General features: G+C 38.3%; 1 protein-coding gene across 1 annotated transcript in view; it reads left to right on the top strand.

Annotated features, from left to right (window-relative positions):
* LOC149782395 (uncharacterized) overlaps positions 1–18586 on the top strand; it is a 75345-nt gene that overhangs the window by 17134 nt on the left and 39625 nt on the right. Inside the window, exon 4 of the mRNA XM_089933783.1 lies at positions 47–187. Coding sequence (XP_089789909.1) covers positions 47–187 — 141 coding nt within the window. The remainder of the gene's footprint in view (positions 1–46; positions 188–18586) is intronic.

The raw sequence follows: 18586 nt of genomic DNA, 5'->3' as shown, positions 1-18586 counted from the left end.
TTAAATTTCATAATGAATCTAATGAAAGATCATATTAATATTTCAGAGCCTAATACAGGTGCTGTTATTGGACTGTCAGTTCCTGGAATAGCTGGAGGAATTGGGGGAGGTGTTGGTGTTATCTTGGTAATAGGAGTAGTCATTTTTCTTTGGAGAAGACACATGCATTCAAACAAAGCAGCAGCTGGTATGTTTAAGATTAGCAATATTTTAAAAATATTTTGCACTTATTGTCATTTATTGAATGCTGTTGTAATCTTCATTTACAACAGATACTCTTCTTCATGAATGAGAAGCATGCTTTGATGCCAACAGCCTTCTGTTATTTGCAACAACTGATAGTAAGAAGTACTTTTTAAAACTAGTCTTGATTCTTGACTTTGTTTGAAGATTATAACTGGCCTTAAATGGTCATTAGTTATGTGTCAGACTAGAAAAGAAATGTTTTCATACTCCATTTTGTTCTCTTTTGAATAGATGATTATATTGGTTATGTTACTATTTACATTCACATAAGCATGACCTCCAAAATCCTGGCCATCTTAATAGCTATCACACTACAAAACAGAAAGTATAAATAACAGTGAGCAGACAAAAGTTGATTTAATCAATTATCCAGTCTGATGCATTAATTCCTATGAAGTTGCAGCACGAGCATTAATCATTTGCTTTGTCTTCATGAAATTAAACTTTCCCACCTTAGAGATTTTACTGTCTGCTGATATTTAGCCATGTCTCCATATTTTGTATAACAGCATGCACAACATTTATGATTATCATGTTCTGTGCATTTCCAAAGCATTTTTGCTTTATTAGTTTTCTCTTTAGAAAACTAAACCCTCACCATTACAGATCACTGCCATATCACCTCTGTCTGTGTCTCAGATTTGGCCAATGTGGGTATGTGAGAAAACTTGCCAGTAGCTTCTTGTGGGTTGGTGGTTCTTTCCGTGGCTTCCCCTGGTTCTTTCTCAGCCATTTATATTGACCACCATGTATAGCCTATCTTGTGCTGAAAATGGGCATTAAACCCCACAACAACAACAACAAAGCATCCTTTCTTCTGTTCTTACAATTCTAGAGTCATTTTGTACATACTAACAACATGTTAACACAATAATAGCGTCTTTAAGTGTTTGCATTTAGCTCATGACAAACTACATCCTCATTACCATGTATAGATTATGCTATACCTTGATTTATAAAAGAGCGTGGATGCATCTAGGTAAGTACTACTCCTGTATTTCATGTTTAGGGTCGAATAAACAGTAACACAAGAAAGAGTGAAAACAACAAGCTTTTAAAAATATAATTTATTTACCTGGAAAAATACTGTAAAAATGAAAAAGTATGAACTTCTGGTTTTAAGAATCAAATCCAAAATTAATCCAAACATTATCCACGAATAAAAGTTTAGAAGTCCTAATATTGAAATGTTCTAATGATTCCATGTTTGAGTCCCGATGAACAGTCCGAGAAGGAAGGCAATGTCATACGCTGTATCTTGTTCAATGTTGTTGTCTACAATTCCTTGTAGAAACACAATAAATAATCCTTCGGTTTTAGAAATCCAAATAGAAATTTTAAGAAATGTTTGTTTCTCAAGAATTATGTATGAGCACAAAATATTTCCAGAGAAACAAATTAATCTTTTACAATCCAAAAAATTAAAATAAAACTCAAAAACTCAAAACTAGTCACAACAGAAGAAAACAACTTGACATCAAGTGTTTAAAACCCCCAATACTCTCTAAACATCAATATTATTGTTAAATATTTCACAATATGGGAAATGCCTAATTGCGAAATAGAGGATCGCGTGATCATCTTGACATATAAAATCATAGCCCCTGTATGTCCTTGATAAGAACCTATCATTTTACTCCGCGAAAAACGATGTTTACTTAACCCTCAATCAAGGCCAGGAACTAAGGAAAAAAATAGAAACAGTATTTATATTATTAGATATTTATGTAAAGATTCAGGTCAAACTGAACTTTCTGGAAAATATCACATTCCTAGTAAACAAAATTATATTACATTGACATGCAAAGAAAATAAAAAGTTTCCAAAACCCACAAACAAGCAAATCAAATCAAACACATATTAAATTAAATCAAATATACATTAAATCAAGTATACATAGTAACTAAACCTTCATCACAAATGTTGGTCACTATGACCTGTATTTTATGATTCACTAACTTTGCTTAATATTTTATTATTTTCAGTTTGTTTCTTAAGTTCTGTATTTTCCTCAAATCATCCAACTTCGCAACTGTTTTCATCTCTATTCTATACCCTTATCACAAAAGAATACTGAATGTGACTGACATTGCACATTTTACTAGTATAAAGTTCCGTTTTGTGTTAAATTTATATTGCTATCTGTATATACCATTATATCTAGGTTCCTGAAACTTTAGGGAATGTATCTTGATGAGTAATAAACTCTCATCACATAATTAGGGCACTGTGACCTATATTCTCAGCTTCACTGACTTAAATGTTGTAGTTAAGTTTATTTATGCTGGAATCATCAAACTGGACGATTGTATGCATTTATATTGATACCACACCCTTCCAGCAATAGCTCAAGATCAAAAAGTTTTAGCACTCTGTTATACAGTTGTCCCGCTCTTATAAGGCCACCCCTACTGCAGCAGGGAAGTGGCCTTATAATGAGGGTGGCCTTTCTAGTGGGGGATGACAAATGTGAATAGTAAATACATATGAAGAGAGTCACAAGTACATTTAATTTTAAAACATTTAATATTTTCATTAAAATGTCACATGCATGTTGATGTTGTAGATAAAAACAAACTGTGTCATCATTTTCAAAAGAATGTTATAAATAACCATTGATATAGTTTTAAAACTGTCTTTATAATTATGTTACAGATCACATCATCTGTCACTCTGTTGGTAACAGTCTAAACAAAAAAACCAGTCTCATCACACTTAAAAATATCCTTGCTGTCATATCCCCTGCATATATCGTTTAGTCTTTTGTTCCAGTCTTCGACAACTTCATTATTAACATCAGCTGATTCTTCACTAAGAACAGAACATAATATTGTGTCGCACTTGAAATCTGTGCAACCATCTGTTACTTTCGGTAAAGTCATATCTCAATTCAGCTGACAAAATTGTTGCTTTTTCTTGTCATTCAAACCAGGATACAAACATCTCCTGGCTCAAACAGTCTTCCTTTCTTTGTCCATTTCACCTTCCCACTTCTGCAGATTTTGTTTTCCTTATCTTTCACGATATTGTTTATCTGAGTCTTTTGGACATTATAGCTTTCTGCAAGGATCCTCGACACACACACACACACACACACACACCTCTCGGTCAGTTGAATTACTTCCACTTTCTCTTCTAAATTGAGAATTTTTCTTTTCCTCATGAAATGTTGATCTTTTTTCAGTAAATTTTTCATGTTGCCAACTACAATACTGACAAAACAATTTGTTTTTAAAGGAAGTGATCTTGTCACGTGATTCGTTAGTCGCAGTCTGGTACCCTAATGTTTTCATAAATTTCTTTACACTAAGTGAGTGAAGCCAAAACGGCTTTGATATGTACCATTTAACATCATGCAGATTTGATCTCGCGGCCGTTAGGATTTGTCATTTTGATTATTAGTGTCATTAGTAATAACCACTAATTATCAAAATGAACATGTTACTTAGGGAAGCCATAAAGGCTATCAAACCATTTTCCTACTGACTTGTGTATTGTACATCGATGCTGCCACGTCTCAGCTGTTACTACTGTTCAATAATTGTAATTTTAACAATTATCGAAGTGACTAAAGTTTCCAGTGTTTCCCTTTGCACACATTTGTGCGTCAGGGACGCACGCTGGAGAAAACTGATGCACACATTTTGTTGCTGTGCATTTTTTTGACGCAAAGGATTTTCATAATGTGATCAGGATTTCTTTAATCCGTTGTTTTCACGTGACATCACAAAACGTGTGTACTTCCATATCCGCCATTTTGAGCCCCTAACCCCTCAAATCGGCACCTAATAACATTGTTCTTCCTGCATAATTATGAAGGCACGTCTCATTTTGTGTGTAAGAATATAATAATACAACACATTATGTTGTGCATGTCAAACGCACGAGACAGAATGCGTGACTTTTCTACTTGTTTTCTTAAGTAAAACGTTTCAATTTCAACAATCTTTGTTATTCTTTCATAAGCAAAAAGATCGATTGATAAACAAACGCATAAACAAATGGATATACAAACAAGCAGAAACATTTAATACATTTTTAATTTTCATGGGATGAAATCAATCATTTGGTTATCTTTCAAATTAAAAAGCTAATTGTAAATATATAATTTAATATTTCTAAAAGCATTTCAGGAATACTTCTTTCTGACATTCGACACAAAGTCATGTTCTGTTTTGCATGTGTTTCGTTTGAATACAGTGAAGATATAACGTCTTTTTGAACGGTTATCACTTTAATTCAGTATCATCCTACGTTGATCATCTCCACAACAAATACAATATTTGACCAGTCTAATTAAACTGGTTTGTCAACTGTCTTTGGTTCAAACACCTGTTGTCGCGAAAAGTATTTGTACATATATGTTCTGGCATAAATCACATGCTGTAAAATTTTAATTCATAACTGATATTGTATCCCGAAATTCATTGTCCGGAAATACTCTTTCAAGATGACAAGCTTAGGGATATGATACGACACACTTTTTAAAAATGTAAATATTGCCTGTTTGTAAAACAAGAATGAGTTTCTATTTGATAGCAATATACATGATTACATTTCAGCTTCACTATTATGTCTTTCGATAAAAGCAAGGGAACTTCTAGCCTTAGTTTTATTTTCGTTCTATAAGGCACTTAATTTCAAGTTTAATATACGTATTGTTTCAATGAAGTAAATGTCCTTATCGAGAGTTAAATCAGATTATTATCTTGAATATACATGATTACTAATGTTGACAAAGGTTTGTTTGGGACTCATATTGGCGGCGCAAGTGCGATCGCATTGCATTGTGGGTATTTGCGTACTCGATCGTGACGTCGGTGAAAGCAACCCATACCAAATGCATTGAACAATGAATGGCATCGTATTTTCTTCGAGCATAGGCATTGACTGGTTCCCTGCTTTGTTTGCTCCTTGCCTTGCGCTCATCTATTCATATAGCATAGTGCAACGCAGGGAACATTCGAAACAATGAACCAGACTAACATAGGCAATGTTATGACGGAGTAGCTTCCCCATATATCGCGAGCTCTCACACGATTTTCATTAAGCTCAGCAAGCCGTCATCTAGATGTTTAATCTCATTGCTTGATGCACTAGAAAGTGATCTCCAGATTAAAACGCTGTGCACTAAAAACAATTAGCGAATAAAGTGAAAGAAGCAGAACACAAAAGAGTAACTGTGGATCTAACTTTAATGAAAACTGGAAAAAATAATGCCCTTGACTGGAATACGGTATTCATACATTAGGATTACCGGTGTGACTTATGATCGTGTGATTGCGAAGACAGCAAAAGTGAATAATCCTTTCTTGACACTGTTTTAGAATTTTTAAAAATCTGCCCTCGTTCGCCACAAGATATCTGGAGAACACATTATAACCCAAGACATTCTTTCACAACAAAGAAATCAGTAAACTTGCAGAGACAAATGCGTTATTTGGATTACAAAGTCAGCGGGTCATTGCAGATTTTGTTGCTTTTTAACTTTGCTGCAATAAAAGACAGATCTTAAAGTTCAAGTGTAACTTATTAGAAAGAAGATAATCATTATCCTCCTTGATATTTGGATAAATATGTTCTAGGACGAAGTACAATGAAACTGATGATAGTACACATTTTATGAAAGGCAGTAATTTGACTACCATTTTGTTAAAAAGATTTATTTGGCTTTTTGTATTGGCATGTATGTACTGTGTTGGGCTATAATATTGCTTCATATTGATTATAAGGAGACTGTTAAAAGAACGGCTTTAAAAGAAAAATGAACTAATAAAATTATTCTTTGAATGGACAATGCATTTGTTTGTTAATTGTGCATGTTGATTTATTTGTATGTTTAGAGAGAGAGAGAATGTTGTGCAAGTTGCAATATCATATTTGAAGCTGAAAAAGTATGAGTCATATAAAAATTTGTCAGTACATTTTTGACCTCCACATTTTTTATTTGACCCCCAGTTCTGACATCAAAGAGATTTTTACCCTAAATTTTACACCCCTGGGTGATACACTGACTAAACCAGATATCTTATGATAACAGAGCGGTAAGGCTAATTGGATTACATGTACATACACTTTCGTATCGATTACAATATGAGTCTTTCTCTGCTTTATGGAATAACTGTGGCTTCCCGTGAAGCATAAATGATATAATATCAACCTTAGTGGTACATGTACTTTAGTCAACACTTCTTTCAGCAAAGAAAACCTGACATCGGGAAACAGAAATATGATTACTTAACACACGTTATGAATAAAATACTGGTTCTCGATACATATTGAAACAAAATGCGGCTGCTTGTGAGGGGTAAGTTTGATATTATTGCACTAATATGCTGTCCCCTGGCCGCGTTAACCGGGTTGCATTTCGTGAGGGGTACTTTTGAACAGAAAATCATCGGTGCCAATGGATTCTGGCCATAAGGAGCGGGTGGCCACTGGTGAGGGGGGCTGTTCAAGAGGGGGTCTACTGTAACTAGATTCATGAAATATGGTGATGGAATGCGTCCTGTTGAATACTGAACACTAACCACAAAATTAGGTAAATAAACATAGTTCATGCTTTATTTTGTGTTAAGTTTTATTTCTTTGCTAGAATAAATTGCATGTATCTCTATTATTGCCATGACCTTACCACAAAGAAAGTCATTGTGACCGACATTTCTTTCTATATTGGCTCAGATTAAGTTGTTGTATTTAGCTTATGACAAAATGGGTTTATAGTATATATACATGTGTATATATATATATATATATATATATATATATATATATATTGTTACATGTTTAGGCTCGAATAAACAATAACACTGGACAACAAATTTTTACAAAAGTCATGTTACTGAAATAAAATTAGTCAATTCTTATCAACTTTTATGTGCTGAACACGAATATGACAGTCAAATTGCAAAATTGGCTCTAGTTTTTTTGTAATCTGCAAGAAATTAATGTTTACATAACGAAATGCATTCCAATAGTAAAAGGTCAACTGTAATAGCCTACCTATAAAAAATCAAGTCATTGACTACATCTTAGATTTCTTCGCCTGTCTCTTGTACAGCTGTTCGGGAGCACCTCTGAGGAGTGTCCAGCAGTAGTCAGCCAGCATTGTAGTGGACCATTTTCCCTGGTATCTTTGTTCCATTGTTGCGATATCTTGATGAAAACGTTCGCCGTGTTCATCACTAACAATACCACAGCTGCTAGGAAAGAAATCCAAATGGGAATGAAGGAAGTGAATCTTTAGAGACATATTGCAGCCAAGTTTCTTATACTTCATCAACATGTCTTCTACTAGTTCCTTATAGTTTTCTGCCCTAACATTTCCGAGGAAGTTTGTAGAAACTAGGCGAAAAGCATTCCATGCTTGTTTCGCGTCACCTTCCAGCAAGTTGTTGAACCGGTCATCTTTGAAAAGCTCTCGAATCTGAGGACCCACAAAAACTCCCTCTTTAATCTTTGCTTCGCTGAGTCGAGGGAATTTTTCATGCAGGTATCGGAATGCTGGCAAAGTCCGGTCAATGGCTTTCACGAAGTTCTTCATCAAACCTAGTTTGATGTGAAGGGGTGGTAGCAAGATTTTCTGAGCCTCAACCAGAGCTGGGTGTTGGATATTCTTCTCTCCAATGGCTACATTCTGCCTGTGAGTCCATTCCTTCCTCATGTAGTGCATTTCCCTTGCTCGGCTATCCCACTCGCATAAGAAACACATGTATTTTGTATATCCTTGCTGCAGTCCCATTAAAAGGGCAACTACCTTCAAATCACCACAGAGGTGCCAGCTGTACTTGTTATACTCAATGGAATTCAGTAGCTGCCTTAAGTTATCGTATGTCTCTTTCATGTGGACAGCATACGCTACTGGAATAGATGGAAGAATGTTTCCATTGTGCAAAAGCACAGCCTTGAGACTCAGTTTCGAAGAGTCCACAAATAGTCTCCATTCTTGTGGGTCATGAGTGATTTTTAAAGCATTCATGAGGCCCTCAATATCGGAACAGAATATCAGATTACTTTCCTTTCTGAAGAAAGGCTCCAATTGCTGGTGGCGCTTTCGATATGCAGTAATTGTGACATCTTCTTCTAGAAGATTCCATTGTTGGAGTCTTGATCCTAGCAATTCTGCCTTGTTCTTTGATAAGTCCAAATCACGAATCAGGTCATTTAGTTCTTCCTGTGTTATTCTGTGTGGGGTTGATGATGCACCACAGTGAAAATCTGGATCACTGCATGCTGATGGACCAGGAGAAGAACAGGTCGACTCACCTTTGTCTTCGTCAGATGAATCAAGAGAATATTCTGCTGGAGGTTCTGGAATAGGAAGTCCCTCACCATGTGGAACTGGTCTCAATGCAGACGGAATGTTTGGGTAGACTATTCTCGACTTCTTTCGCTTCGTTATTCCGCCGGAAAGAGGAGGAACCAAGCAGAAGTAACAGTCATTTAGGTGGTTGCTTGGCTCTCTCCACACCATTGGGACTGCAAACGGCATTGATGACCTTTTGCAATTCAACCACTGTGAAAGCTGTGTTGTAGCAGCAGAGGGGCTGTACAGACCGAAACTTTTTGCACAATAAACCCCTCCAGGAAACTATTCCTTGATAGAGGGCTTATTTCGACGAAATAAACCCTTCTATTCAGAATACAGGACAAAAAAAAATGTCCCCCGAAAACTCGAAGAGTTTCCAGGGACAAACTCGTTGAGTTTGCACTGACAACTTGGGTTACTTCAATAAATCTGAAACAGTTTCCGTGGCGGGGTCGTTATTGAAAAATCCATGGGTCGGGTCCATCCCCTCTGCTGCTCTGGGAAATGAGTTTCCAAGGAAAAACATTTTTATGTTGCAAATAGTGTATCAAGTCCAATACGGTATCTTGTTCTGGGATCGTGTAAATTTATTGTCACAAATCCGTGAGGTTTTCTTTGAGCATGACTGAAGAAATTTTTAAATTTATTTAAATCCATATCGCCACCACACCAGGTTTGATGAATATTTCTCAGTGTATGTGTATCAACTCCATTGAATATCGCAAGAAGATTACAATTATCCCTGATTACTTTAGGAATTTGTGTATAACGCTGAGTAACATAATCACATCAGTGTTTTTGTGACGTCCCCGGGAAAATATTCTTGCGGGATTTTTTTGCTTGTCCAACATAACATCATCATACACTACTAGGTTGTTAATTGATTCATCAAGATCCTCGACGCTGGGGGCTTCTTCGATATCAGTGATAAATTCAACAACATCCTCACCGTCTTTACTCAGCGCGCTTGCACTCTCATTAAAATCTTTTATAACGTTATAGCATCGTTGATCATCTACAGATGGAGCTATCAAATACAGTTTATCCCATTTCATCCACTTCATTATCAAGTTCAGCAACAGCTGTGTTTTACCTGAACCGGATGGCCCAATTATAATCGCGCGGATAGAGTTTGGTAGCACTGAATTATGCTTAACTGGCTCTTTCTTTTTTGTCGCAGAAAAATCTGTAATTTCCATTTGTATATAAAGAATAATAATTATGGATCTATATTGTGTGAAGTGTAAGGCACGAACCCCTACGAATGATCTAACAACCATTACAACAAAAAATAACAGACAAGCACTTTCTGGTAAGTGTACGCGATGTGGCACAAAAAAATTTAGATTTCAAAAAAAAAGCGAGAATTTAGCGGAGGTGACATTGCAGCCAAACTTGGAAAGCTCCCCGGAACTCCCTGGGCAAAGTATCCCGGAGAAAAACATCTCCCAGGATACAATTACTGCGGTCCAGGGACCCGACTAGATATCAGACTTGATGAACAATCTAAACCAAAACCGGGAGAGTATCCGATAAACGCTATCGACGCAGCGTGTCACATACATGATGTTGCTTATCGAAGTAAAGATCTACAAGACAGGCATATCGCGGATGTGAAATTAATTCATGCACTAAGCGCCATAAAAAATAAATCATTTAAGGAGTCACTCGCTAATTGGTTAGTAAGATCAGCGATGAAATCTAAATTAGTATTAGGCGCTGGATAATTAAATAAAAATGCAAGCGATTTATTATTCCCCAATCGGATACTGGAGAGGTAACTCAGCAATTAATAAACTCGCCAACGCGGCATCAGTAACACGCGAGGTTGCCAAAAATTGGCTATCAAAACAAGCAATATGGCAAATCTACTTACCACCACCTCGACAAATCAACTTTGCACATTTTGATGTTAGTGTGCCCAATGAAGTTCATCAGGCTGACATACTATTCCTGCCTCATGATACTGTCCGTAGAAAAATATACAAATACGCGCTAACAGTAGTTGATGTTGCCAGTAGATACAAAGAAGCAGAACCGTTAGCGACTAAAACAGCGTCCGAAGTCGCCTCTGCGTTTAAACGAATTTATCAACGAGGACCTCTAAACTGGCCACGATTATTACAAGTTGATCCTGGCAAGGAATTTCAGGGCGCGGTGTCATCACTGACAAAGCAGCATAACGTTACCATACGACGAGGACATACTGAAATTCATCGGGATCAGGCAATTGTTGAGCGATTTAATAGAACACTCGCTGAGAGATTATTCGGATACCAGTACGCGAGGGAATTCATTTACGATACGAGATCTCGTGAATGGGTTGCAAGACTGCCAAACGTGATAGCCGCACTGAATAATGAAATTACCAGAACAACAAACATGAGACCTGTAAATGCAATCACAAAAAAATATATACCCCGCGTCAGTGAACGCGGACAACAGCAACAAAATGTTTCAACGCAGCCAGGGACGCTAGCGTCCCCACTGCTGGGTAATGTCACCGTTAGGTATTTATACGAACCAGGCGAACTAGAAGGAGGAAAAAAAAGAGCAACCGATCCCACATGGAGTGTTACTACACATAAGATATCCAGCATAACCAGATCAACTGGGAGAAACGCAATCTACAGATTAGATTCGACTGCTCCTCAACGCGGATTTAAACGCGAGCAACTTCAGGTGATTCCCGAGGATACACAATTACCACCCCGATCACTAAAGTGATCCGCACTGAAGTGATTCAATCATTTAAATAACTGCAGCAACACCTCTGCGTCGGTTACACTCAAGACAGGTCAACATCACATTTTCACGTGTATGACCGCGACTGCTATCTATTCTATCTACGGTGAATTGCCTTGGGTCGTTTTTCGAATACTGCCACAGCAATAAACAATTACAACTCGCACAGTGATTATTCTGCTGTTGTTGTAATTGTATTACAAATTCAACATCCAAACTTTGTTTGGGATCAAACTCTCTACCATTTTTTTTGTCGCTCTGTTTGTAACCGGCTAATTTCTTTCTTATTGTGTCATCAGCGATTGAGCTGTCGTTGACAACATCATCTAATACAATTCTTCGTAACTGACCTATCCTTCTTACTCTTGACACGGCTAAATAAACTAAATTTGACCACTCGATGCGATCATCAACAATCCAAACTGTTGTATCTGAAATAGTTAGTCCCTGCGAACTGTGGATGGTCATAGCGTATCCTAGCGTCCACGGGGATTTGCTCATTTTCAGTGCCTGTTCAACAGCATCAACATCAACTGTGACAATATCATTTAATACTAAATTCTGTTTCTCCGGACCCGACGCAGTCAGGCGCCCTGGAATATCAACATCAATATTCTGCAATCGCGTATCAGCTGGTCTATAACACAACGGCACTGGCAACATGGGAAATTTCTTCTGATGTAACTGAAATAACCGCTGCTGAAGTGTGTCCCTGACTATCTTTCTACTTGCCACAATTAAATCACCTGGTTTCCACGTTTCCCAAAAGTCGCTCAGCGAAGTCTCTGGAATTATTTCACGCATTATCTCACACTGGACTTTATTGGTTTGTAGCCTGATCAGTGCCTTAAACTCTTTCAGCGTTTCATCGAGTGCTCTAACATCGTTAGTTATTTCCTCATAATAATCTACAAAAGTTTTCAGCCACTCGTGTGGAGATTCACCTGTAAATGGGGGTGGTTGACCATGATCGCCGCACATCACCACTGCGGTATTTTTCTTTAGCAGCCAATCCAGAAACTGTTTTAATGTATCCAACGGCACAGTGTCTATCTCATCCCAGATGATTTTCTCGGGAATATATTTCGTTCCCATTCGTTCAGGTGTCCACGTGCCGCCGCTGTATTTGAAAAAACTGTGATACGTGCACGCGTTAACATCCCGTTGTCTCATCTCCCTGGCAAGTCTGTGTGTGGGTGTTAGCACAATCATGTCAGAGTTTCTAAATAATTCAATCGCTCGAGTTGTTTTACCAGAACCACCAGGACCGTTCAGATAAACTGTTTTGTGTCTTGTAACAGGATCGTGCACCGGCGGCAACAACGAAGTTGCCCCCGACGAAACCATCGAAGATATTTCTGCGCTGCGATACTCATCCTCGATTTCAACATCAGCCGATTTACAATATCCGTGTAACATTTCATTCTTTATTCTCCACGAGCCCCACGATGGATCATCCGATATAACATTATCCAACAGCGCTGAGTGTTTTTTATCAATATAAAATGAATCCGTTGCAACTCTCACTGCGGCAACAGGGAATCTATTGATCATCGACAACAAATTTATGGATACATAAGCCAGCATCGAAGATCTCAAATGTATGTACTGAGATGATTCTCCGTCAATATAACTAAAAACAGTCCCTAGTTTTTCCCCGTTTGACAGAAACACATCTTTGCGGTTACAGAACATGTTGTTCGTGGCTGCATCAGCGACAATAAGATCCAATTCAGTCTTGTCCATGATTAATCGACTGTGATGTTGTTTATGATCATACGCTCCACCTTGAGTGAATTTCCCTATTATTCTTCGTCCTAGATCTTTTGCTGTGCTTTCATCATTTCTGAGTTTGCTTTTAAGTACTTCAGGAGCTTTCTTGATGATAGCGTCGATAGAAGTTTCTGGATATTCTCGTGACCAATCTTCGATGACTTCTTCTAACGTAACCGGCGTTGGAGTTGGCAACCAAACTTCGGTTTGACGACAATAACATATAATCGCTTCGCTGACCGTCAGCGACAACAGTATTCGACTGTCAAGCATGTATCGCAATAACACTATCGGTGCCCATCGCTTCTCAACGAAATGTCTGCCAAACCAAACATAACACACAGGATGTAAATCCTTAGCGAATTTAAACGACGACACACAAGCAAATCCGGTCAAGTCAAAATCGGGTAAAACACCGTTGACAGCTACTCTTGTCATGGTATTGCCAGCGTGGCCAAACCGTTTAAAATATTCGCTGCATTCTCCACGCCCAAGGAAACTTCCTGGATAACACGCCGTCATGTCCACGGATATCATACCGCGGTGATCATACTGAGTATTCCACAAACCGCCGTGTCCGTATTCGACACAGCTCTGCTGGATATCAGCAAGAAAACTTTTCGGAGTTGGTCTCCATGAATTTCGTTCCCGGGCTACATGCGCGACAACACCCGGGACAGTAAAACAGTGTGTCAGTAACGTATCAGTGTTGCCAGCATGATATTTTTCTGCGAGTTTTTTCATTTCCTGCTGTAACGCCATTGTTCTGTATATTTCCCCGTTGGGTCTCACAAACTGATCATATTCTCCATCTTCGCTACTTCTGAATAACCACACAGACACTGGATCGGTTTTACTTATCTGATAAATAAAATCAAACATGCTCCCAGAATTGCTTTGCAATTCCGGATAATACTTCACAACACGGTCTTGCGGAAATATCCTAACCGAGTCAGTCCAGGCGTGACTGTTATGATCGATAATAGTTATTGGTGTTCCACGGGAATTGTATTTACACTCATACAATACCTCACCGGTTAACGATGAAACCGTTATAGGAAATTTTAGTAATCGCTCTAGCTCAGCAACATCATTTATTGACGCTCCTTTATCCGCTACTCGTGTCGCCCACGCTGTTATTTTAGTTTGTCTTAGCGGTGTTAGGCCGTTTCCTCGCATTGCATTTTTAAAATGTTCCATTACTCGCTCAGCTACACAATTCAACACCGACACCTTCATCGGTTTGAGTTTATCAACGCGTGGTTTCTTCATCGGATAAATTCCATAAACAACTGCGGTCACAGGATACGCTCTGGCATAATATGGTATATCAATCCCAACAAGTACTCCCGGTTTTGAGTCTTTACTTAACAGAACGGTTTTTCCACGAACGCCTCTGGCATCAAGAACAGGGTCTAGTTTGTCTCTGATAATCCACGTTCCCTCGCCGACTCCAACAATAAATTTTATCTGTACGAAATATCTTCTATCGTCGAGATACCCAATTATGTTACGCGCGATTGTATCGTTCATGGTAGCATCAATGATACGGTCACGAGAAATGCTTTGCATTTCCCGAGAAACGCTCGCGTTTCCGAGGATAATTTTATACGAAGACCACGTGTGTGCGGCACCATCACGACGAAACTCTTCTTTGGCATTCTTGATAACACCAATTACCTCTGCTAACTCTCTTCGTCGTGGATCAGCGGTTAACCGGTCAAGATCGAATCTAGAACCTGATATGGGTTTTATTCTGGATAGTCTTTCAAAACCCATTATTATAATTAAGACAAATATTTAAATAGACAAATATATTATATGATGAACCAATGCAAGTGGATCAAACTAAATTCATCAGCGCCGTGTAGCAAACCCTGCAGAGGCGAATACTGTGGACAACATGCTCAACAGGTCCGCGGTGGGAGTCTAGGACCGATACCGTGTATCAGATGCGGCATTGGAGTACGAGGAAAAACGCAATTATGTTCAGCGTGTGGTGGAAAACGCTATCGAGAACTAAAACGGTATTATGATAAAAAAAATCCAGACTGTGATAACGCTCTCAAATGCGAGCGTGATTACATAAATAAGTTTTCAGACAAATTATGAATTAGACAATGATTTGCTTATAGTATAATGAATCAAGAATTCGTCCGACATCCAACTATTCCAAATTATGAGGCAAACCGAGATGGCATAGTGAGAAACTACAGGCTGAGGAAACAAGTTGGTACAGTTGATAATGCTGGTTATTTAAGATTTACTGTTAGGAAAGGGAGGTATTTATGTCATCGTTTCGTCTATGAGGTTTTTAACGGAGAGATCCCTAAAGGCCTTGTCATTGATCATATTAACGGGAACAGACTTGATAACAGTATTGAAAACCTTCAAGCGATCACTCAGAGCAAGAATACCATACGAGGAAGAGTTAAATGTAAAACAGCTATAAGAAGAGCAGTGAAATCTGTGAATGTTGAGACTCGTGAAGAAATAATATTTCAATCAATGAGCGCAGCCGGTAGGTATTTCGGTATTTGTCCACCTTCTGTACAGCATGTCGCAGATGGGATCTACAAAACAGCATTTTCAAAGAAGCTCAAACAGAAGATTTCATTCTGTTATATAACTCTTATCGTTGACACAAACGACGATAACTCCTCCGAGAGTGTGTAACGCTTTGCAGAGTTGTCGTTGCTGGTCAGAGGATTTGCTCCCCCTAAGAAAGCCACCTTGATAAAATATTTTATCGAGTTCATAACATGTAATCATTTATTTACCGTAGAATATATATTTTTTTACAAACAATATCCTCGTTTTACTGAATATATCCGACTGTTTTGCTCTTCTGTGCTTGTTATATGACCGCGCTTAAGAAAACATACAATTAAAATATTTTAAACAAGTCCCGCCCACTGCTAGAGCGAATTTCCAACTCGCAAGTAACAGTTGGGTTATATACGAAATCGCTCCCTAAGACCTTTGGGTCGATCGAAAGTCAGCACGCGCAAGCAAAACCATAAATTTAATCCGCCAATGGCGGGTGTCTTTTGTGCACCATCCAATGGTCGATTCAATGGATGGTTTTGCTCTGCTGCTGACCGTAGAAAATGACCCACCTGTGTATGTTTGTGTCGTCATAGGATAAGGTCTTAGGATAAGTTAGGATAAGATTACATGTTCATTGTGCCTTTACTTGCTGTCATACTCGAATCAGAGGTTAAAGGTTGTCTGTTCTGTACCGTCTCTTAGGATAAGATTACATGTTCATTGTACCTTTGCTTGCTGTGATACTCGAATCAGAGGTAAAGGTTGTCTGTTCTGTACCGTCTCTTAGGATAAGATTACATGTTCATTGTACCTTTGCTTGCTGTGATACTCGAATCAGAGGTAAAGGTTGTTTGTGTTGTCAAATAAATGTTTGCCGGGCCTGCTAGAGAACTCGATCCTAGAAGCCAGGGCTGTCTCGTCTTGTAAATAAATGTGCCTCTGAGTCACTTGGCAGTCAGAGGGGTCCGTCCTTAGGATAAGTTACGTGTTATATGTTTGTCCTTGTCAATTCACTAAACACGTCCTCTTGAGCCTATAGAACGTTATTTGACGATCTAGAGGCTCTTGCAGGGGATAAAGTGTTTCGTGTTACATGTTGTATTGTCATGTCGGAAGCAGTCCTCGTGGGGTTCTAGAACGTTATTTGACGATCTAGGCCCTTGCAGGGGATAAATGTTTCCGACTGTCTCGTTTTGTTTTGGAAAGCTAGCGTTTCTCATGCAAAGTGTTTCTATTAAAAATATAAAAATATATAATAATATGAATCACGAAAATATAAATACCATACTTGTTGAAATTAAAGAATTACAACAGCGAGGTTTTAATATTTTACTAGACACTGAAACAATTATGTCAGATTTTGAATCCTTGAATGAGCTATCACGCTTGGGGAAGAACAATCTCCCTGCTCGTTATAGGTTCATTAAGGGTTTGCAAGATCGTGTTTACAGATCACTTGCCGGGATAACTGAAAATCAGGTATCTGAATTTATTCCACTGTGCCGTGCAGTTGAGAAGATTCGTCTTGGATTGTCACAAGAGTATGAGACTCGAAAATTAATTAGCACCAGGGTGAGACGGTTAAAAGGTTATATAAAGAATCTAGACACGGAAATGCCTTGCATTTCTGACAAAAATACTAGTGTTTCTGACTACGAGGCCGACAAGGAAGTATAAACCGCATAGCGTGTGACTCACAGCACAAAGTGAAAGTAGAACCTGAGAACGCTAGCGCCCCCCCCCCCCCCGCTTGGAGTGTAAAGCACATTTCCACGGGTAAAAAAAAAAGTGTATTATTTTTTTTGCCCTTGGAAACTCAAAGAGTTTCTCAAGTGAAGGGCGCTTTCAGATTTTCAGGATTTGCTTAAGCGTTTCAACATCAATACAGGAATGAGAATAGTTCATAATCTGTTCTCGTTGACACCAAACTATGATCATATGATTTTGCTGTAGCTCTGTTAATTGTGACGGAGTTAACAAGAAGTCTTCGTCACCATACACGTCAATAACTATTTTAACGGGGAAATACTGTTCTGGGAATGTCTGTATTTGAAATGCGGTTTTTATTGCCTCGTAAAGAATTTGCTTATCATGAATATGAACTCGTGCATGAATGTACTCGGGTTGATACATTATACACAACCGTTTTTTTTTAAATGCGTGCTAGCACTTTCAACGATAACTTATGCTGGTTTTGATAGGGTATTTGCACGATAAAATGACGAAAATGGATCAGTGCAGAAAAAAAAACTATTATAAATATTATGGATCCCTTGACTTAGGACTTCACCAGTAAGTTTATACTAACAGTCTCGTCACGCAGGTCCAACAAATTCCCCCTCTGGTCGGTGAGTTTGAAATTTATCGTTGACAACCACGGGTTATGACACCGTAGATAGACCGGATTGACTGGTTCTTGCACAATCAGAAAACCAGGGGGGTCTCTTGGTGTGAACGTATACAGGATAAACCCCTGTTGTGCCGTCGTAGTATCTGATGCGCTGTAACTGCCATCGATGACGTCACATACAAGATTGACCGCAATAACATCTGTGATATTTACGATCCCGGGTGAGATGTGTCTGCCATCGGATGCTGTACTGTTGTCGTGCTTGAGAATAACAGGTTGTGGTTTTATTCGTTCGTACGCGGCAAGAATATCTTCGAAAGATTGATCGATGAGATCAGAGACTGATTTTCTCAGCTCGGGCACGTTATATCCAGGAAATTTAAAATCTGAAATATCATTCACTTGAATACCATATTTAATTGCAAAATCTGCTCTGGCTATCTGTCTATAATTATCATCGATATAGTCTTTAAGATCCAGTAAAGCCTGAATTATTCTTAGATTTATAGTTTCCATGGCCGATGCGAGTTTGTTTAGTTTTTCTATGGTTGTGATAATATTATCACGCGGACTTGTTAAATCAGAAATATAATCTTGGAAATATACTCGCAGGA

Source organism: Sinohyriopsis cumingii, chromosome 15 (genome assembly GCF_028554795.1).
Source record: "Sinohyriopsis cumingii isolate HCF-2022 chromosome 15, ASM2855479v2, whole genome shotgun sequence".
NCBI lineage: Eukaryota > Metazoa > Mollusca > Bivalvia > Unionida > Unionidae > Sinohyriopsis > Sinohyriopsis cumingii.
The sequence above is the reverse complement of the archived record's forward strand: the minus strand, read 5'-3'. Positions and strand labels throughout refer to the sequence as shown.